General features: G+C 42.4%; 1 protein-coding gene across 4 annotated transcripts in view; it reads left to right on the top strand.

The window, feature by feature from the left end:
- trsn (translin) overlaps positions 1-23,482 on the top strand; it is an 85,697-nt gene that overhangs the window by 31,057 nt on the left and 31,158 nt on the right. The window contains exons 1-3 of one of the 4 annotated variants that reach the window (XM_067083471.1): positions 5,482-5,600; positions 6,838-6,927; positions 11,643-11,800. In XM_067083471.1, the coding sequence (XP_066939572.1) occupies positions 11,645-11,800 (156 nt within the window). In that variant the 5' untranslated portion in view covers positions 5,482-5,600; positions 6,838-6,927; positions 11,643-11,644. Of the gene's footprint in view, positions 1-5,481; positions 5,861-6,837; positions 6,928-10,969; positions 10,993-11,642; positions 11,801-23,482 lie in introns of those variants that run through there. The other 3 variants (XM_067083481.1, XM_067083492.1, XM_067083502.1) reach the window with 3 other exon arrangements.

The following is a 23,482-nucleotide window of genomic DNA, read 5'->3' as shown; positions in this document are numbered from 1 at the left end:
ACCCCGTGAGGTGCACTGACAGCACTAGCCTCTACGAGGGCATATAGCTCATAGCTTCGAGTAGCTACCCACAGGAAGGCCATGCCACTGTGGAGATGTTCTCAAATGCTTCTTGTATGACGGCTTGAAAAGGATTGATAAATTAAAGGAGGGAAGATGGAAGATTCCGCAGTAACGTCAAAATAATAAAAAGAGGTAAGGGAATATTGACAGGGATCACCAGGGAATTCTTTAGAGAGAGAGAGAGAGAGAGAGAGAGAGAGGAGAGAGAGAATCCGTGGACCTGCTGGGAATGAGGGGGATGAGTAATTACGCAGATATGTGCAATGGGTAAATGAGAGCATTCTGAAAGAAAAGCATCAGTTTATCAGCAAAGGGCCAGTATATAAGTAAAGGGGAGATGCGGAACGTGCTTGGAAATGCCTAGGTTTCAATGTCTCATTGAGTTTGCTGATAGGACGAATAGTAGTGACATTAATAAAAAAAAACAAATTTCCCTCTATAATAAAAAAATTTATTTATGGAAAACGCAGTAAATTTCATATTATACATAGCAGTGCACGTTTTCAGTCCATGATTAATTGCTTTCCAAAAATGAATTTGCCACCGATAGCAAAGGAAGTCGTTCATTTGATTTTCATTCAAGTAAATTGACTAACTAATAATCGGAATTAGATTCTTTTAGTTTGAAGATGGTTATTTAATCCCGTTAAATACTCTTGGGCAAGAGATGACCGTTTTAACATCCAGGTAAACAGTTTTTAAAACTCTATATAAGCGGCTAAGAAACTTACAGTGATCAATTACCTTAGCCAGACCTTTAAATGTTGTAGATTCGCCGTGGATACCAACAGCACAGCTAGTTATTAAAATAGTATTCCTAAGAGTCCGAACCGAAAATTCTATTACCGCCCTGTCTAGGTTCGTAGAAATTCGAAACATGCAGAATTTTCCAAGAACCAGGTGTACATCAAGCGGTTACGTATGTCTCCCTTTCACACAAAAAATGAGCTCGTTAAGTAGGCTACTCTCGATGAATAGGCTACCTATCTCAAGTAAAGCTTTTGAAAGACTTTCCCATTTACCGTAAGCACTTTAGGTTATGCGGCGTACAATGCCATTTCTGCACAGTGCATAAGCATTCTATATTAGGTTATTTTCAAGCTAATGTTTATAAAAAAAAGTTTTGAAATGTATTAAAATGCTTCATCATGGTACCTTCCTGTCCTTCTGTTAATTTCTAGTAGGTTTCTGTTTCCCTGTTGCTCATTCCATAGCTAAGCTATCCTCCTAAAGAGAGGTGCAAAGCTTGTTTGCTTAAACGCTTTAGACATTCTTTAACTGAAATCAGATTATTTACGTTCACTGTGTAGGTAAACTCCCCCTTCATTTTCAAGGCCCGTCCTAGGTTTCTCCTCGGATTTCCCAGCATATCGCTTTTGACATCCTGCCCTCTTGATTATCTTACCTTCTTTACAGAGAGCACGGATTTCACCTGTTTATTTTTCTCCGAAGTTTTCCTTCATAGTGAGCATATTTAATCTAGTTTTCACTACAAGCATAGCCTCTTTTATGTTCATGGCGCTGTGGGCCATGGTGTCGTGATAGGTCAAGGCTTAACCTTTGCAACAGCTCCTCTAATGTCTCTCTGATTCTTTTCTTTCCTATCTTTCACTTTCAGTGTAGAGCTGCTTTCATTTATTCTGTATTTTCCTCACTGAAAAGTAACTTTCCTGTAATTTCTGCCGAGTTTTCCTCATAAGGCCGCTGAAGTTCTACTAATTTATAGTCTTCCCTGTACTCTGGACATGAAAACAAAAAGTAAAATACTGTAGATCATCCTCATTTTTTATTAAAAAGCGAATGCGTTTTCCAAAACACTTTGATTGTGGATACACTACTAGTAGATTACAATAGAATATTTAGAATTTAGGCCAAAGGCCATGCGCTGGGACCTATGAGGTCATTCAAAGCTGAAAGGGAAATTGTCACTAAGAGGGTTTGAAAGGTGTAACAGGAGGAAAACCTCACAGTTGCACTATGAGACAATTGTTAGGAGAGGGTGGAGAGTGAGATGGAAGATAATATGAACGGAGGTACAGTAAAAGGAATGAAAGGGGTTGCAGCTAGGGGCCGAGGGGACACTGCAAAGACCTTGAAGTAATACCTACAGTGCACCGCGTGAGGTGCACTGATGTCACTACCCTCCCGCTACTAGTGTAAGTGGAGAGCACTATAGTTTACAGAAAGTTCGTTGCCATCAGTTACCATCTACACATCTTTTTCTCTAAAACCTATATAATATATTGTGCTAGCCCTTTTTTATTTATTTTTTATTTCTATTTTTCAGTATCACTTAGCTCTTTGCAACTACTTGCATTTGTCAACTCTACATCTAAGCAGATGTTCCGTGGTATCAACAGCTCCTCTTTACAATTCACGTTACCTGCCCTTATTCCTGTTTCCGTAAATTTCTTTCAGTTGTAGTGTGTTTAATTTTATGTTCATTACAGTGACAGGTTTTTTGGTATTTAAGTTTTCGGTGTCATCTCCTTTTACAAAACTCAGCTTCACCATTCATGATTTCTTTTATCTATTTTCCTTTTTGCCTCACTGTTTTACTTTCAGTCTTCTGAACGTTTTTTTTTTCCTGTAATTTCTTTCTCCTTCACGTTTGATTTCCATAAGTTTTACATATTTCAAATGGATTTGCTACCCTCCATCCCTCATATGGTTCCTTACTTGAGCTTCCACTGTCTCTAATTAATCCTGTTATCTGATGTTACTGTATTACTTAAAAGCACATTTTTTATACTCAGCTCTGTTCTCCACTGCCTCTACTATTAGTCCACAACATGGCTTTTTTACAGCTTGTTTCAAGAACTTTCTTGTTATCCCACACTACAGTCCTTCTGATTCTTTCATTTCTTTTTCTTCTTCTCTCCACACGTTGCAGTATCTGAAGGCATTGTAAGTACTGCTGGTGTCTTGTGTACTTTTAATCGTACCTCTAAATGCAAGGGCTGACATACCCATGCTTCCTGATTTTCTACAACATATCTTCCGTTTTCCTTACCCTTTGCATATGCTTAAGCCTTGGTCTCCCTTTCCCGAACCATTCCCACAAGTAATGTCCTTCAGTGCTTCAAAAATAAAATTTTAACCAGTCTTTTAGCTTTTCTACTTTTCTTCTTTTTATTTATCACCAATATTCCCGTCTTCTGAGGACTTGTGCTAAAAGTTATAATTTTTTTTATTACCTCCGTGCCGTTACAATCGCCTACAGTTCCTTCTTTTTTTTTACTACGGGACATTCTATCATTCCAATATACCAAAACATTTGTTATTTTATTCCATATCACTGTTATCGTTTTACTGCTTATTATATTGACCTTGTTCGAACTGAACATAATTTTGGTCTAGATGCTGTACCCTGCCTAATATTTCCCTCTTTCATTACTTCCTTTGTGCCCTTTCAACCAGTATTTGATTACTGTCTTGCCTTTAAGTTAATTTGTAAATTAACATAGCATCACTCCTCTATTATTTTTTCCAACTCCTTAATGCAATCTGTTGGACTCAGCTTATTAAAACATTATTACACTTCCCCAGATTATATGTATGTATGTTACAATCTATTACTGCATGAACGTTATATGGAGGTCTGATGTCAATTCCTTCCTTTGGTCATTGTAATTTGGGGTTCTCTGTGCAGGTGCGAGACATTTAAAAACGCTGATCCTGCCGGCTTAAGCTTGTTCGAGTTCCAAGGGCATGGGACACACACACACACACACACACACACACACGTAGATGGCCTCCATATTGTACTCTCCAGCGTCACCTCTGGGCATGACGTCCCTGTGCTAAGACCCTTCCGCGATAGGCTGACCTAAGTTCAACAACCAATGAATGCCTAGGTCACGCCTAGGCCTAAGCCACCTTATGGATAAGAAGGTCCTTTGATATGTAAAGTCCGCCCTCGAAGGAAGCCTACCAAGGTTTACTCATGAGGAACCGTCATTGCGACCGGTACTTGTTTTCGAGAGTCGGACCCGCCAAAAAAAGACTCCCTCGGGTCCCTGCGGCCCTGGATGATGAACTAGACGACGATCCTGTGCAGAAAAGAAAAGTCCTGTCGTTGTTATACTTTCCTCTGAGGGCCACCACTCCTTCCAACCGAGACTGGATGTTTCCGTGGCGAGAACGGCAATAGCCCAAACGAAAGAGGCCCACAAATTAAGTACTTGAGACATAGGAGGGCGAGTGTACGGGAATTTTCCATTTTAATGGGTTCAAGCCTTTTCTCCGGTTATGGTTGGAAGTGAAGCCTCACAGCATAATATCTCAGAATTTTCGTGTCCCTTCTGGTTGGAAGATGTATTATGTTGTGGAGGGAAGAATCATTCCCCTTGTTCATATTTTTTGCCATAAGCATTTTCGTGCTTGACTGTGCAGTTAAGGCATCTCTGCTAAGTCGTGAATTAAGCCTTCGGTTGAACACATCACAATAACTGGGATAGTTATACTTTCTCTGACGTATTGTAGACATGAGTTCCTGAACTGTTACGTTGTCGTCCCTCGAATTTACGTTGCTACGATAATCTCTTTTTCGGGATCGTTAAGTGTGTTAATGCAAATATCACCCACTCCCCCCGTGTTTGATAACACTATTACTAAAATCACCAAACGATCGTCATCTTTTTATCCGACTATCATTGTCGGCGCAGTCGCTGAATGCCGTGAATCATCCAAATAGGTAGCCTATCGTGTTCGTTTCTCTCTTTTTGCAAATTCTGAAGTAAAATTCTGATACTCCGAGTGACCGAGTAAATATTTCGGCCGAAATATGTAAAAGGTAAAAAAGGAGAATTGATGATATTGTCAGTGTCATGCACATCAGTATTCTTAGCATTTGTTGTGTGCCAAAAGGGTGTGTCATTGCTCGTCGTTTGAGATTTGTGTTGAAGTCATTTGTGAATTTTAGACCCGAAGTTCCTGTTACTAATGCTTGTCGTAAATCTTATAATTCTGGGTGTTGGGAACATTATTATTATTATTATTATTATTATTATTATTATTATTATTATTATTATTATTATTATTATTATTATTATTGTTGTTGTTGTTGTTGTTGTTGTGCTGCAGTCGTCATCTTAAAACAACGTTTCAAACAATACTTCGTTTATTTTCAAGTTCTAAAAATATAAAATGTCAAAATGTTATTAATGAGTATACATATATAAAACATTTACAATACAAATAAAAAATTTTATCAAGACACTAATATTAAAACTTTATTATCTCTGTATAAGTGCGTGATTAGCTCAACTAAATAGGTTGCATTCGACCCGAGCTGGGATTAGTACTGTAATTCCGTGTGTAAAATCAATTAACATAACTGAATGTTTTGTTCTTGTCCCAAGTCCTCGACTTGCGTTTTATGGTATTCTCTGGACCCACTACGACAGGTCGGCCAGACAGAGGTTTAATGATGAATCACCCGAGTCGACTGCGCAGAGTGGGCCATGAGCTGATTCATAGAATGTAAACCAGCGACAGTCTGGACCTTGTAAACAAATAGTTCCTCGCTTCCACGGGTGTGTGAGCGCTGTAATTCAAGATACATTGTTAAAGAACTTTTTATAGCCATGCCGAATAATTGTGCAGTGTATGGTTTTTCGAACCCCAAGTTAGTGGGTCTTGGGTATTCGGTTCTTGTGTGAGCTCGCGTAAGACTCCACCCTTTAGCGTCTTCCGTAGGCTACGTGAGATCACCCCACACCCTACATCCTCCACGCTGAAAACGGCCAGTTATGTCATTAACTGATAATTAATTTTCATCAAGTAGCCTTTTCAGGTATTTCACCTTCGAGTGTTTGCAAAATTTCTTCTGTTGTCTGCAGTCCAGCCGGCTACTTTTGGAATTGCCCACTGATAGGGCCTGTTTCGTATTTATTCCGTTCGTGTGGTATTTAAATTGCTGTTCCTTTTCCTTTGCTATGGATACTAGGTATTATCCTACCTCTCTTCTACATTAATTGCTTACTTCTATTTCTTGTGTTAAGACAAGCTTTCGGGTTTATTTCGATTATCGCCAACAGTTTAGCAGCTCTAAACTTCAAATTTGTCACGTATCTTTTGTTTTCCACCATTTCGATTATGTTTCTTCCCTGTCTATGATTATTTTCTTTTATATTTCGTCCTTTATGTAAGAGTATTGAGATAGATCCTTATTCTACACCACTCATTGAGGATGATCCTGTTTCTCCCTTAATGTCACAGTTGTACATTTGGTTATTCATAATATTCTTCTGTGAAACTTATCCTGTATGTTTTGTAACTGACTGCACGCGGACACGAAAAATAATATTCGATACTTGGTACAAAGCCTGGCGGCAAGATTTTAAAAGGTGCCGGAAAACATGCTCTGTGGCACCACTTTAATTAGCTTCCTCTTAGGCCTATTCAGCTTATTACTTTGTTGTTCATACAAGTGTCTAGTCTCTTTTCATCTTCTGTTATTGTTTCAGTGTCCATCAATATTTTACCATAGCTCCTTATTTCTGTCACTTTTTATTTGCTTGCAAATTCTTTCGTCCTTTTCCTTCCATTCAGTTTTATTTCTGCAAGAGGTCGTCTTGTTTTCTCAATCACATTTGTTGTTCTTTTGCTTGTTCTTTCACCAGTACTGTCTTTTTTTTTACACTTTTAACAATTTTTCCTCTGCTTAATGTGTCATTATTTCATTCACCTCATTACAATCTCGATTGTAATTACAAGAAGTCGACTATTTACTGCAAAGAACGGATCTGAACTTGTTTGTTTACATTTCAGCGTTGATTGACCTGTGACCTACGTCGCTGGTTGTGAACGTGAAGCGCAAGATCTAATTTGTGTAGCTAATCGTATCATTCTTACTGACAGGTACGTATTTTTTAATTTTAGAGATTCGTGTATGTAGGTTTGTTTTATTTTTTATTCACGTGATGCCAGGGGTTGTAAATCATGTTAAATTACAATAGACCTATTGGAGGTCTAAACGTAAACAATTCTAACTTCGGCAGCTTTCAAGACAGATTATAATTTATACGAGGTTAATGGTAGAACTTATATGTCATACAGTGCTGCTATTAGAGTATGGGTAAAATTGAACGATGTTAATGGTATTAGGCCAAATAGTAATTTCGATCATTATATTAGGCTAAATAATAGCCTAATTTCTCTCTGAACTTATGAACCATAGCAACCCAGCAATATGGGCTTTGCTGCCTATGCTAGGCTATGCCTATTTTTATCTAAATGTTTATAGTGAAATGATATTAGTAATTCTAAGCCGGCTGTCGCGGTGATAGACTGTAATAATTGGCGTTTTTCTATGTTATTTTATGCCTATTTTTATCTAAATGTTTATAGTGAAATGATTTATTTATTCTGAAGGTGGTGGACTGTGATTTTTCTGATAGTTTTTGAGGTAGCCTATAGCCTACACAAGTTGTCGATGTAGTGGTATTTATTGTATTTTTGTTATGAGGCTATTGGGACAATTGGATAAGTTCATAATGAGTTTCCCATAGGTTAAAGTCAAAGACATAGGCTAAACCTTACCAGAGCCGTTGTAGATGAGGGGTCACAGGGTCTGGTCTATAGTCTACGTAGCGTACTTGGTCAACGGAGGGTCTCAGGGTGTGAAAGAGCGATGCCAAATGTACTTTCCTCATTGTGCAAATAAGGCTATTGAAGACTCCCTTTTGATTCTTAAAAAAAAAAGGGCTTTATTTAAGAAAACGCATCTCATTATAACTGAGGGCAGTTTTATGTGATAATAATATTGTTAGAAATAGAAAATGAAAATATAAACTAAGACAATGTGACACCACTTTCCTCATGTGCGGCCATATTTGTGTTTACCCTGAGGCAATGGTGAGGAAGAAACAATTATAGTTTTGGGTCAGTAGCCTTGGATTTACCCATTCCATGAAGGGACCTCTAGGTCAACACAAGGAACAATGGATATCTCCCCAAAATGAAGCATCAGTCCTCAAACAAATGAATAATAAATTAATGAGCCCTTTAATTCCTAAAGGTAGACCAATGTAACTTCAAATAATAAAATAATAAAGCATAGCAAAACTATGGCTTAAAATAATGAAAATTAATAAATGCTATATATACTTACATTTAAAAATAAAAGAAATCTGCAAGGAAGAGAGAGCGAGCATTTCCAATGCACAGAGATTATTTTTCAAATGACATTTGTGCAATCACCTGCCAGCACTGCAAGCACTCCCGAGTACTTACCAGTGCTTGGTCGGGTTCCCAGCCTGGTGTCTCGATCCTGTTGGTTCGAACACCAGAAGAAGCAGGGAAGAGGTTCCCATCAGGAGTCCTGTGGGACTTCTAAGGGACTGACTCTCTTCTGGGAGACAAGTTTCTCTCATTGGCTCTTCCCACCCTCAGGCGGGAACTGATTTGCATTCTCCTCTGGGGTCTCGTGTTTCGGGGGCTGCGTCTGCATCTAAGACTGGTTCTGTGCCTGGCTCTTTTCAATTTCTTAGGAAACCGAAAGCAGCCGCACCCGATTTTTGGGAGTCCTGTAGGTCGCTCGAATTCTATGAACCATGAGCGCTCTCCTGGCAAGAGGCATAGTACCAGAGAAAGTGCCGAGACACCCAGGTGTCTTGGTGCGTGTCTCGATACTGCTTGCCAGCTGCTTCGGTTGCTTGGCCGGGTTTCATCCTCATGTCTTGAACCTTAGGGTTTGAGCATGTAGGATAGCAGACACAGAATTCCCCTTTAAACCTTCTTCTCGAGGGGACTTGGCCTTGAAGGAGTTTAGAGTTTGGGAAATTAGCACTAGTTCATGGTAGACAAGTTCTGCCCCTTCCAGTTCCGATCGCTTTCGCACAATCGGCTCGCTCGGCTTGCTCACCCCGCCCAGCCCCTGGCTGTGTTCGCGAGACTGGCCCGGCTCGGCTTGCCCACTTGCCTCCCAGTCCACCGCCTACCACCCGACTGGATCGTGTTCACGTGGTCGGCTCAGTTCGGTGCAGCTCAGCTTGGCCCCGCTTGGTTTTTCCAAATTGGGTTCTTGGCACTATTCGAGTGAACTTCTTCGCTGCAAAGCTCCCACTTAAGTAGCAGATGCTCTTGGCTATACCACACATCGCTACAGGTTAAGTTGAGCACCAACCAGAGGAAGTTTTCTACTGCAGGCTCTCTTAACTAATAAGGAATGGCAAGCATTGTTTTCAGTGCTAGCAACTTTTTTGTTTCAATTTTATTGCATGTCTTAATGTTCTGGAGTAGATTATGTCCATGTATCCCACCTCCTGTCAATGTGGGAATCAGCTATGTAACTACTTGGTAAGTTACTTATATAAAAATGACACTTTTATGGTGAAATAAAGTTTTATATATACTATACTTACCAAGTATTCACATAATCGGAGCCCTCCCGCCTTCCCTCCGATGGACTTTTGGCATAACAGAAGAGGTTGTGTGCTAAGTCGTTCCTGGTATTCCCGTTATGGGAGGTACCAGTTGTCTACAATGAACTTCGAAGCATTACCCGCGAATTTTTTAATTTAAGCTGCTGGGCACGAGGAAACTATAGCCATGTGATTACTTGGTAAGTATATTTAAAACTTTATTTTACCATAAAAATTTCATTTTTATAGATAAACGTGACGTTACTTTGTTATTAATTTTTTTAATATTTTCCATGCTATAATTAGAACTTTTTGCATTTGCATAGTAAATTATTAAAAATTTTAAACAAATGCATATCATTCCTAGTCTTTTTCTTGGATTCTTCAGAGTGAGGGGGGTGCAAGTAACTGTCAATTAACTTGATATATTGACTTGACATATTGACATAGGCCACAAGGGGAGGTAATGTTGCCTACAGATGGTCAAGGATACTGAAAAATCTTCTCTCTCTCTCTCTCTCTCTCTCTCTCTCTCTCTCTCTCTCTCTCTCTCTCTCTCTCTCTCTCTCTCTCTCTCTCTCTCTCTCTCATACATCATGAATTTCCATCTTGTGACATCTAACGTAAGAATAACTTCTCTGTCTCTCTCTCTTTCCAAAGTTATTCTCTCTTTGTTTGTCATAATATGTAAGAACAAACACCTTCTCTCTCTCTCTCTCTCTCTCTCTCTCTCTCTCTCTCTCTCTCTCTCTCTCTCTCTCTCTCTCTCTCTCATGCCAAAGGATACTCAGAATGTGAGAGATGGTTAGATAGATAGATAGAAAGGAGAGAGGTTGATAGAAAGATATACTCTCTCTCTCTCTCTCTCTCTCTCTCTCTCTCTCTCTCTCTCTCTCTCTCTCTCTCTCTCTCTCTCTCTCTCTGTTACTGGCTGGAAGGGTTACAAGTACAGTACATATGTATTATATTTTTAAGAGTAAAATGTTTAAGATGACTTGGAAATTATATTAATTATATCATTTCAAAGATTAATACAGTAATAGGATAATAGTTTAAGGTATATTTGATGTAGGATGCTAGTTTAAGGTATACATTTGTTATTTGAACTTTCAAGATAGGCAGTTATAAGCATTTTTAGAGGGGGGCGGGGTTGTTAACTGTTCATGGATTTTAACTATTTGCAAGGAGTTGTGGTACACATCCCCCGCGAATACAGGGGTTTACTGTACATATATTGGTATTTATTTTTAGAGGCTGTTGTTTTATTGGGCTTTTGGACCCAGGCACAGGAGTCTCTTCAAGCTGCTGCTGTTTCATTCTGGCTGAATTGAAGCGGTTTTCTCCACAAGGCTGCTCTCTGCTGCATACGTATGAGAACCATGCTCCATAAATGGAATCTAACTTCTGGCAGCATTAAGATCCTGAAAGGATTCCAGATAATATAAGAATGTTTTGGGTTTCATGCAAGAAACCCTTAGCTCAATTGGCTGAGCGGATTTTCTCTAGCTACACTACCCACCTTCCTCTGCTCAGTGTGGGAATCGGCTGACTTTAACAGTAGGTAAGATTCATCCCAAATAATATAAATTTTCTTAATCAGATTTATTATTTGGATATTTACCTACTGTTAAAGTAGACCCCACCCAGCCTGCCCACAACTTATGGGGCTCTCAAGGAGAATTCTGACAAGCTAAAACATTCAAAACACACTTGGTGGAGAACAGGTGAACTAGACAGTCATCCAGGCAGCCTTTCGATCTTTTGTTTGGATGCTGACTCACCTACTTGTGCTGACTCACCTACTGGCACAGAGATATAAGCTAACTTTAACAGTAGATAAGTGTCCAAATAAATTTCATGACAATTTACATTTTCTTCTTCTTGGTATCTGAGATAGCTCATAAACTGATAGGTTTGTATCGGAAAAGTAAATTTGGTATTTTCAAGAAAAATTTCTTTTTTATTTGAAGGAAGTTGAAAGAAACCCAGTGAAATTTTCACTTTTAATTGATTTGAAAATGTGTAAGGTTTAAGGGATTGTTTTTATGAAAACAGTTCATATTATATTATGCTATTACTTTGAGTGGTTCCTTTTACAGCAGGTGTATCATGGAGTCTCCCAGAAATAAGGTGCATACTAGAATAAATTAAGCTTCAGGTTGTAAGGGATGTACATGGTCAAATTACTTCTTATTTATTTAATTTTTACAGCTATGGATATTACAGCTGCATTTGCATCATATGGAACAAGTGTAGAGCATGAAACCGAAGTGCGGGAAAGTGTGCAAGCAGCTGTGAAGGATTTAGAAAAAACTTCATACTGTATTAGTACGACATTAGAGAAAATGCACCATACACAAGGTGTGCAGGTACTGTAAATTTTATGGAAACTCTGTTCTTATTGAAACAATAGGTTTTGTTAGCCTGCCATTTTTTTTTTTTTGTTAGTACAGAAATGAGAATTTGGGAAAATAAAGGCTTATTCTGAACTTTTCCAGTCACATGTAAAGGAAAGCTTGTAAGGGAATTGAATTTTTTTTTTTATTTCATATTTAAAGAATATTGAAATATAAACCAGAGGATTGAAGAATGTGAATTTCTTGGAAACTGTGCGATAAAGATTAAGTATTAGAAATCAGCATTTTAACAATAGGTGTTTCGGTTCATACGCTGAAAGTATGTTCAGATTAAGAGAATTAGATAATAAATTTATGACATTTAGTGTTCACATATTTTATAAACTATTGGTATGGATAATTTTTAAAATACTGTATTGCAAATTTTAAAGTAATTTGTATTTTTCCTAACATACAGACCTGAAGGTCATTACATACGATTTTGCTTGCGAACGCAAGCTGGAACGGCCGTTAACTTTCAGACAAGGTCGTTAGCTACTGACGGCAGGGGGGAAGCCCCACCCACTTGTCGGTCTGCACTCCACCTTGCCTTTTGGCCCAGGTACCAGCATGAGGGGTGGCCGAGGTGGGCTGTAAATGTAAAGACCTTCAGGTTTGTATGTTAGGTTAAATACAAGTTACTTTAAAATTTACAATTTGTTCCTATACAAACACAATCCTTTGGTTTTTACCTAGGAGATTTACGCTTTGGGGGATGGATTCTAGGTAAATCTCTGAACTGACTGGAGGTTTTACCCACTTGGGAAAACTTCCTGGTTTCGAAGAGCTGAGGAAGGAGTCCCATGCCTCTGGCCCGTTGAACATATGTTCAACTGCCAGGCTTCTTGACTTAAATTAATGAATTTGCACCATTATTCCAAAGAAAAAGGCTTCGATGAACCCATAGTGTCGGAGTTAATAAAACTAATAGGCTTGTTTTTTGTTACCCTCGCCCCTTCTCAATCCCTCACCTGCTGACACAGCATGTGACAGCTCGCCAGCCACCACAGAGGGAAAGGTAAAGGTAAAAGAAAAGGGAGTGAGGCCAGTCACCTACACACCTTAGGTGAAGTGTTCCAGGGAGCTGGGTGAGCTACAACTTGAGCAGCCACCACAGGACCCAAGGAAAACGTGTTCAAGAACCTGTGGGCAACGTCCCGTAGATAGGACATGAATGTGGTTTGTCAGGACCACACTCCCGCCCTTAATAAATCAACAGGTTCTTCCGGAATGTGAGGGATGGACTAATGCCCCTAATCTCGTGAGCTCTCACTGAGAACTTACTCCTGTCCACCTCATCAGATGTAGAGTATGCTCACTTGATTTCTCACAAAGCCAGAAATAAATCATGTTCTTGGACACCTCTTTCTTGGTTGAGCCAGTATTAACAAAGAGTTGTCGACACTCAGGCCTGAGATGTCGAGTCCTCTAGAGATAATACCACAGTACCCTAACTGGACACAGTAGCATCTCGTCTTGATCAACACCAACAAAATCCTCTAGGGAGAGGATCAAAAAGAACTCGAATCTGGTGTCAGGGACTGACGGATTCTGAGTATTCGCTACGAATTCAGGGACAAACTCGAGTGTGACAGATCCCCATCCCCTCGAGTATTTAACATCGAAGCAAAGGCCATGTAGCTCACCAACTCTCTTCGCCGATGCCAGGGCAAGCAAGAAAACAGTCTTGAAGGTCAGATACCTGTCTGATGGCTCTTGTAAAGACTTGTAGGGTGCACGAGTCAGGCTCTGTAAGACAAGAGTCACGTCCCACTCAGGGGGCCTGAGTTCCTTGGGAGGGCAAGACTGTTCGAAGCTTCTCAGCAGTATGAAGATCTCCCATGAGGAAGAGACATTGATACCTTTCAAGCAAAGGACTTGACCAAGGCCAGCTCTGTAGCCCTTAATAGCTGAGACGGAGAGAAACTTTTCTCGGCGAAGAAAGACAAGAAAGCCCGCTACCTGCTGAAAATTAGCTCCCACTGGAGAGGTACCCCGTTGATGACACCAACCACAGAAGACAGCCCATTTCCCCTGGTACACAGTCAAAGAGGATTTACGAAGGTATGCAGACATCTCTGTCACTTTGCTGTAAGAAAAACCTCTCACTTACAGGAGACACTGGATAGTCTCCAGGCGTGAAGTGATAGTCCTCTCACAGACTGGTGATACCTCCCTACGTGTGGTTGGCACAGCAGGTTGTGCCAAGGGGGAATCTTTCTTGGTACCTTGGAAAGTAGAGCTAGCAGGTACGGATGTCACTCAGCATGTGGCCACTTGGGAGCCACCAGGGTCATCCCGAGATTCGGGATGATCATGACCCTGTTGATCACATGACGAATTAAACAAAACAGGGGGAAAGGCGTAGGCCTAAAGATTGTCCCATGGGTGCTGGAAGGCATCTTCTATTGCTGCCCATGGGTTTGGCACAATTGAACAGAACACCGGCAGTTCTGTTGTGCCGGGTTGCAAAGAGGTCTATCACTGGGCGACCCCAAAGATCGAACAATCTTTCCTCAATGTCTGGGTGTAGGGACCACTCTGTTTCTATCACCTGACCCTGGTGACTGAGCTTGTCTGTCACTACGTTCTGGGTGCGCGGAATGTACCTGGCTGACAGCTCTACCAAGTGTGCTACCACCCACTCGTGCCCTTACACAGCCAACGTGGAGCTGAAGGGAAACCAGTCCCCCCTGCTTGTTGACGTATGCCACTGTACCGTGGTATTGTCGCTCATTAACACCACTGAGTGCCCCATCACTCGATCCTGAAGTTTGCAGAGCCAAAAACACCTCCTTGAGTTCCAGAATATTGATGTGGAGGTGTCTGTCATTTTGGTTCCACACACCTGCTACCAGCAACTCTTCCAGATGTGTGCCCCATCCCTTGGTCAGTGCATCCGGAAACAGAAACATCTCAGGAGGGGGAGTGCCTATTGGCACTCTTATTGACCCTTACATGACAGGCTAAATATATATTAAGCACACCCCTACACTGGGCTAAATTTAAGGTTGCTTAATTTTAAAAAAGCACACCAATGGTAAAAGGAAGATATACATATGCACATGGTATAAGAAAAAAATTCTAAAAAACTTTCTGTACCTTCCAAGAGAAAGTTGAAAGTGAATATTTCATACCCTGTGCAGGGCCTCTATTTCAAAACAGTTGTAAAATTATGCTAATTTTACCGAGTTATAAATGTTTTTTTCATAATTTTTTTATTTTATTTTGTAAAATGATAATTACAGCTCACACAATATCATAACACATAAGAATTAAAATCAGTAACAAATTCTGAGTATATTTATTGTAAAATATTTACGAGACATCCTGGAATGGGGAACTGCAGTACAGGCAGTCCTCGGTTAAAGGCGGGCTCGGTTAATGGCAATCTGGTTTTATGGTGCTTGTCTAGCAACGAAAATAGGCAATTTTCGGCGCCAAAAATCGCCAATTTCAGCTTATCGGCACCGATAATTGGGTATTTCCGCCAATACATACCTAACAGAGGCGCCGATAACTGAAAATCGGCACTTTTCGGTGCTGATAAGCCCGAAAATCGCCGATTTTCAGTTAGTGGCGATTTTCGGTTATCATCACACCCCCAGAATGGAACCCCCGCCGATAACCGAGGACTGCCTGTACATTTCCCAATGACACCTCAAGTCAAACTGATCTCCCTCTATCCTCAACTAAGCTACTAGAATTGCCATGTAAGAGTTGTCAGAAGTCATTTGTGGCCCATGGAAGTGATCTGAACACTTTTCCTGCAAAATTCTTTCAAACTGTATGGTGCAAAATGTTGATCATCAGGGGACGACACCCAGAAATTACCCTAAAGCTGTAAATAGTCATCAGTTGTCAATGTCTGCTCACAAAGGGTTGAAAGGCTCCTGTCGTCTAGCCACCAGGCTAAGGCCTTCCTTACTTCCCCCAAGAGAAAAATCACGAAGAATGGGGAGTCCCTTGCTGGAGACCAAAACTTCTTCATTCTCCACTGAAGGGAATGAGGCTGAAGCTGCCCATGAGGGATCAGCTTCTCCAAGGAGGACAGGTGATTGAGAACAACTCGCAGCTGCTGAGCTGGTTGTTTCTGTCAAGAAGTAACAACTGCGCTGCCTCTCTGAACTTGCTGATACACGAGTCTGAGGGGTAGACTCTTGCTGCTGCCATATCTATCAGCATGCCCAGATACTGTACTACTTTACCCTCTGCCTGGGTGTGTGATCGGACTTCTCGAAATTGATCACTACAGTCGACCCATAACTATTCGCAGTTCAGGATTCATGGATTCACTTATTTGCAAACTTTTCTGTGGAACATAACTCCAAATAATTTGCAGAAAATTTGCCTATTTTGTAGAGCACATCTAAAATATTCGCTAATTATTTTACTTTTGTGTTTGTGACTAAGTACATTTTTTATGATAAAAAATGATTACTTTACTCATTTTCAAATATTAATATTAATGTAAACACAGCAAAATATCAATGAAATTTATTTTTTTTTCTGAAAAAATGTTAGCCAAATAGTGTATCAATGTATACCCTATCTATGTTAAAAGAAAACAGTAAAGCTTGAATACTGCATGAAAGAAAATGTGTCTGAATGTAGGGGTAACTTGATAAGTTTTCACTTTGGTAAGAGTAACAGTTGTAGGATTGTTCACTCATATATTTTTAAGGGTAATGTTGTAAGATATTAACGTATTTTAGTATTAATAGTGTTTGAACTATTAAAATAGGAGTTATAAGCATTTTTAGAGGGGTCTCAAGTACCCACAAATTTCAGCTATTTGCGGGGGTTGTGGTCCCTAACCCCTGTGAATATCAGGAGTCTACTATACTTCCAAGTAGTGACAAAATTCAAGAGCCTGAAACAAAGTGCCTTAATTTGGAACACCGTCTACCTAAAGGTAAAGTGGAGGTACATGCGAGAGAACTGGTGGATGGGTATTTGACAATATGCATCCTTCAGGTCCACTGAAAGCATGAAGTCGGACTCCCTGATGGCATTGAGTACTGACCTTACTGTTTCCATCTTGAACCAAGTCTGGCAAATGAATCAGTTCAAGGGAAAGAGATCTATGACCAGTCTCCAACCACCCATTGTCTTCTCTATGAGAAAAAGACGGCTACAAAACCCTGAAGGCTGACCTGTCATGAGTTCTGCAGTGCCTTTCTTCATCATTGCCTTCACCTCTTCCCACAGGGCGAGGTCCTTCAGTGAGCCGGGAACATAAGCCTAGAAGCTTACTGGGTTGTTGGTGAGGGATGGTGGGAACTCGAAGGGTTGTAGTTATCCTACCAGAAGGACATCCATTACCCAGGTTTCTGCTCCGTATCCCTGCCATGTTGCCCAATGGCTCGACAGGCACCCCCCCACCAATGGCAGCAAGCTGAGAGGAATGCTGCCCCTAGTTTCCTCCTCCCTTCTTACCCTTGCCCCCTTTCCTAGGACAGGCAGGGGCTGAAAAGGGCTTGGCTGCACACCTTTCCTAGCAGGGTCAGAAAAAAACTGGGTGTTCCTATGGGGGCTCATAGAAGCCTGGGACTTCCTTGGACCTGAAGAGGAAGGGCCAGCCTGACCCGGAGGTCAGGTTGCAGTGCCATGCGAAGACCTGGAGGTCTTGGCCACTGCTTGGTGAACAAGCATGTTTTTTTTTTTTTTTTTATCCTTAGCCTGTCCTCCTCGTCCTCCACCTCTCCTCTTGGGAAGAGGGAAGTGGAACCCAGTACCAGTCTGTTCCTGAGGGCTAATGCTAACTCTGAACTGATGAACCTGGTGACCTGAGACAACACAGCCTCTCTCCTCTTGAGCACTAGGCTTGGCCAGAGGTTAGCTGTCTGATGGGCTAGGTAGGAGATGGCCCTACCTCCAGACAATATCAGTCTCCTGAATGTGGCTTCCTCCTCAGAAGTGCAAGGCCCTGAAGAGGAAGAAGCAATCTTGGCAACTGCAAGGGACCAGAGATCTATCCAGAAAACCGTCTGGAATGCTGCCATGGCAATCGATTCCATTGCCACTGCATCCTGCTGTGAAAGGGAACTCCTGCACGGAGGCGGTCTAGTGACAGACCCAGACACAGGTGAACCAGGTCTGGGTCAACCTGTTTTGTCGGCAAAGGCCTCCCTGAGGGATTGTAATATTTCCCATGGTGAGTGAGAGGCTGAGGAAGTGTCTTGCACGATTGGTTAGACCCAAGTGAGTTCTCCTGCCAAGACACAAGAGAATACACCTGGTCCAAGACCCCTTCAGCAAGTTGCAACCATGGCACGCCCATCGAGACTCTGGTTCCTTTTTGGGCTCCCCAAAAAGCCTCGGTGGCTGAAGAATGGTCTAAGGGGAAAGCCATGGTCTCTTCCTCGAGATTGTTAAACTGCCGTATCAAACAGACAATCTCTGAAAAACTCCTCTGCAACTTGGGGGTGTCTGAGTCCTGGGGCATAGGACTCTCAAGCCCTTCCAGGTCATGGTCTCCCGGCCTCCCGCAGGAGAGGGATGCTTGTCAGAGCCCCATGGCGATCTCTCCACCACTCGAGAATACAACCGGTCCAGCCTGAGGACCGAACCCTGAGCATATGCTTCCGTAGTCGGGCTGGGATGGGAGCATGAACGGTCGCTGTCCTGAACCCTAGGCCTGTCTGGCTCCCAGCTCCTGGAAAACCCCAAGGAGGTGAGAGATCTCTGGCACCCTTACCAGACCTGCTGGAGGCCGAAGCCCCAGCAGGTGATTAAGGTTGTGGGCGGTTGTCAACCCGCAGTGACGACAGCTGTACAGGTTGGGGAGAGCAGTCCTGTTCACGCGAACGTGAACGGGGGCTGTCCCGAAGATGTGGTATATCATTCTTAGAAGCTGGAGCCTCTACAGTAGAAGAAGACTGGATGGAGGACCTCCTCTTGCCTTTCTCAGGTGAGGGGCCAGTAGGCCGACATCACCGTTCCCTTAAGAGAACGGGAAAGGGTGAGTGAGCGCCTGCACGCTCTCTACTCACTACCTCTCGTTGGGCCAGGGGGCCACCCAGGCCCAGGTCTATAGGCCAGGGACCCTTACCGGCCTAGGAAGGTAGCTGCCTGGGACCATACCTGTGTGGCGGGGGTCCTTGGACCTTGGGCAGTGGTTGTTCCTATGCTGATGGCAATGGGAGCTGCAGTACTGGTAGTACTGCTAGTGAGAGACCCCGTAGCCTTCTCCGTGGAAGAAGGCTGGCCTTCAGAAGCTGTATGGGACTTCTTATGGCTGGGAAATGCAGCCTTCTTTTTCTTATGCTTACTAGCTTTGGAAAAAGAAGGGGAGGAGGTGACAGCACACAAGAAAGATGAAGACGATGACGATGACTTCCAATTCCTCTTCTTCAACTTCTTCTTCCAGTCACGGCAGGCCTTTGACCAAGCAGGGTGTGGAAAAGGACGTCACCAAGGGATGATGAAGTTGAGGGTAACACCTGTGGGCCTACTACCAGAGGCAGGTGCAGTGTTTTCAGCGACGTAGTAGTGGCCCTTGAGCCGGTAGACATTGTGACCATAGAGGTAGTGACAGTTACGGTGGAAGCAGTTACAGGCAGCCCCCAGTTATTGGCGGGGTTCCATTTCTGAGGGTGTGATGATAACTGAAAATCGCCGCTAACCAAAAATCGGCGATTTTGGGGGGTTATCAGCGCCGAAAAGCACCAATTTTTGGTTATCGGTGCCTCTGTTAGGTATATATCGGCGCCAATACCTAATTATCGGCCCGATAAGCGGAAATCGGTGATTTTTGGTGCCGAAAATTGCTGATTTTCGTTGCTAGACAAGCGGCATTGAACCAGATCCCTTTTAACGAGCCCGCTGTTAACCAGGGACTGCCTGTACCGGAAGGCCTTTGGAGACCTTCAAGTGGGAGACCAGTCCCTCAACACTTGGCTCCATAACTCCCTAAGACCCTTAGGCTCCACAACACCTGTAAGACATGTCAGGTTAGGTGAGGCTGTATCCATTCACCCCAAGGAGGAGTGTTCCCCTGATGACAATTCCCCCTCCAAGCAAACAGACCGCCGGAAAGTAGTCAAACCTGTCAACCATTCCTTTACACTGGCTCTCTACTGATGACGCAGTAGCAGTAGGAGACAGTGAAGGAGGGTTTCTAGAATACCTGTAATTCCCTCAGACACAGGTATAACATGCATATACCCTTTTTGATGACCTTTCAATATCCTTTGCAATAAAAGGATGGCATTGTCTGAACACTGCCTTCAGCTCTGCATTGATAATATAGTATAGTGGGCCAAGATGAATGGTTTTAGATTTTCTGTCACTAAACTGGTAACCATGCACTTTTGCCATATAAGAGGTTTCCATCATGATCCAGATTTGTTCATACATAGGCTGAGAATTCCATGTGTTGGTGAAACAAGGTTTCTTGGGTTGATTTTTATAGCAAGCTGACCTGCTTCCAGTCCTCCATCCTTCTTTTCCCTTTCGATGGATGAGGAAGGATTTAGGCCGATGCTTGATTGATGCTTAAATGGTGAGTTGGTGAGTTATCCTTCGTGGCTGGGGTTTTAGCTGAAGAGATGATGCTGGCACGATGACCTCGGGCTAGGAGACGTCACAGAAGGGTGGCTGGGAACTCAGGGGAGATGTTGCTGGTACGATGACCACAGGCTCATAGACGTCACAAAAGGGATGTCTTCATGATGAGGCAGCAAATGCTGTTTCTCCAAGAAGCCGGAGATTGTGCAAATAGAGGGCAGGAAGGGTTGGCAACTCGTCCTCTCTACAGGCAGGAAGGGCTGACTACAGTACTTCACCTTGTCACAGGCAGGAAGGGCTTAGCGACTTCTCCTCCACACAAGCAGGAAGGGCTGACTACTTTTCCTCATCACTGGTATGTAGGGCTCACTGTTTCACCTTGTCTTGAATGTGGAGGACTTAGGGACTTCTTATCATAAGCAAGAAGGGCTGGTTGCTTCTCTTCGTTTCAGGCAGAACAAGATTTTTATGGAGATAAGAGTAAAAGTTGTCTGAAGAGGATACTCCCTCCAGAACCTTTCTTTCTCCGTCCTCTGATTGCCTCTCAGTCTCTGTCTGTCTATATCTCTATCTTGGGAAGTCTCATCTGGAAGCTTACACAGTATACCACTGTATGGACGGAGCAAATGACGACAGGTAATCATCATTCCCACATAAGGAGTTTTTTATTTTCTGCATAATGATTGGTTCCTTAATAACCGCCCCTTTCCAGTCATGCCATAGAAGCAAGCTTCCAAAACAAATTTTCTGGTGCAATGTGGATCGAATATTGCGCCATGTTACAAAGGCATGACATGAGATACCACATGGTCTCGTTTCCACAAGAAAGGGTTTTCATCGAATGGCTAATTGTCCACGAGGCATTGACAACAGTAACTGACTGGTGATGACATCTCTGAGCAAACACAGGGAGCAGTCACATCTTGGAAAAGAGATATTTCTTTCTCAATATATTTCAACATTATTGCATCTACCCATGGCAGCTAGTGTCCTATCATCTCTTCAATTGATGGTATGGGTGTACGGGTTTGCAGTAGCACACTCAGCACATAGGTCAACAAGTTGGGTCACTATGGTCAGTGTTAGCGACAGTTGGTCTTGACACCTTGATGTTTCAAAGAATTGTTCGCTCAATCTCAACACTCCGGGCATAACCACCACCGACCATGCCACGTTGAAAATATCACTTCTTTTCCAATCAGCGAAGTTGGCAATGATTAGATCAGGTCAGTACTTAGATAAATGACCTCCTGGAGCACCGGATTCTGTTGACGTCTAGGAGAAGTCTGTCTTACATGGTTAGAAGCGTTGCGAATAGTCAGTACTTGGACAAGTGACCTTTTAGAAGCTTCAGATGCTGGTGATGCCTAGGAGACATCTTTCGCATCCATGATTCAAGCCTTGGGCTTACAACTTCCCGTCATTCTGCCTGATTCGTCAGGAGATCAACAGCAGCTCCAAACTAAGTTCTGACAACTTGTTTTTGGTTCCTGCTCGGTCAAGGAGTGGTGTCTAGGAGCTCCATTTCTTTTGACTTGATGTAGTTACACTCCCCCTGTAAGGAGTAGGAGATGTAAGTAGTAGCTGTTGCTGCTGCAGTTATCAGGTGATCCACAACCCGAGAGGGAGAGAACGTTATGTGGATCTTAAGACAGTTTTAGGAGTCTCTGGGTCCAAATAGGCACTCCTTTGATAGCAACAACACCAAGGTAGTGCCATGGTTACACTGTCCTCCTCCAGAGATTTTTCATTCTTTTTAGACTTTCAAGAGTCTCAAGATCCAAAGATAGACACTCCTTGGTGTGATAGCAACAGCACCACGACAGTGCCATGGTCAACAAAAGATCCTAGTGTCCTTTCATCTACTCTATTACAGTGCATGTACACAAGTAGACAGAAGAACATTCAGTACAGTGGACAACAGATATCCCAAGCAAGATGGATGTAATTACAACAATTCATTTGCTGAAGTCAGGAGATAAGGACAGTTGATCTTGGCACCTTGACTTCCGGAAATTCGTTCAACCTCTGAAGAAGATCAATCATAATCCTTCATGTCTGGGAAATTCGTTCAACCTCTGAAGAAGATCAGTCATAATCCTTCATGTCTCGACTTACTGAAGTTAGAGCTGTTCTTTTCTGTCTTCTTGCACCCTTCAATAAAGCAAGACATCTTTTGGTATCCATTTACATAGGGAACCTTACTCCTTTCGTATTCTGCATGTTTCGAAGTTGATCAGTGATATGGATCATTCCACTTCTATGGTCCTGTGGTTCCAGTTACAATATGACATCTCTGTTGCCTCTGTTAAGACTAGACTTTCAGCCCAGTGCCTACGACTTGTTCGTTAGCTTAGAGTTGGCCAAGAAAAGGTGTCTAAATTGTCATTTCTCTGACCAGTGAGATGATCAATTCAGTATGTTTGGGCCAGATCTTTCAAGTCCAGGGGCATCGGTCTGTCCATTACATTCAGGAAGAACCTGTCAGTTGAGTACTAGGATGTACTGTAGTCATGCAGATCACAGTCATCTCCTTTTACCTTGGGACATTGCCCGTAGGCCTTTTTCCTTGGATCCTATGGTGGATGCTCAACAAGTCATGTAGCTTACCCAATTCTTGAAGAGCAGTTTGCATCTCACTTAAGGTGTGCAGCTGCAAGGAGAAGGGTGTGTGGGACTGGCCTCCTCCCTTTTTTCTACCTCCTTCCTCTTTCGATGGGCAGAGGAACAGTGAACAAGCTGTCATGTGCTGGATGGGCGTGCATACAGGTAATCTAGATGATTGAGTATCCTATCTATAATCTAGCTCCATTTGGATTAGTAGATGCAACTCCTTCCTTCTCTCTAGCAAGGGGAGAGAGGGACTGACTATGAGCAAACCAGTGGGTTATTGTTAGCTTTATAGTCTCTGACACTGTGGGTTCATCCAAACCTTTTCGAATCGAGGGTTACATCCCTTTAATTCGAAATGCCCAGAAGTCTGATGATTGAACATCTCTCTTGTTCAATAGATCAAGGTATGGTCTCCTTCCTTTGCTCTTTCATGATCAGGAAGAGAGTACCCAGGTGAACCGAACTACCAGTCACTTCAGAGATTTACTTAGAATCCTTTCTCCAAAAGTAAGTCTCCCATATATAAAGACT

The sequence above is a fragment of the Macrobrachium rosenbergii genome, chromosome 3 (genome assembly GCF_040412425.1).
Source record: "Macrobrachium rosenbergii isolate ZJJX-2024 chromosome 3, ASM4041242v1, whole genome shotgun sequence".
NCBI classification, from domain to species: Eukaryota; Metazoa; Arthropoda; class Malacostraca; order Decapoda; family Palaemonidae; genus Macrobrachium; species Macrobrachium rosenbergii.
This window is presented reverse-complemented; position numbering and strand designations above follow the sequence as displayed.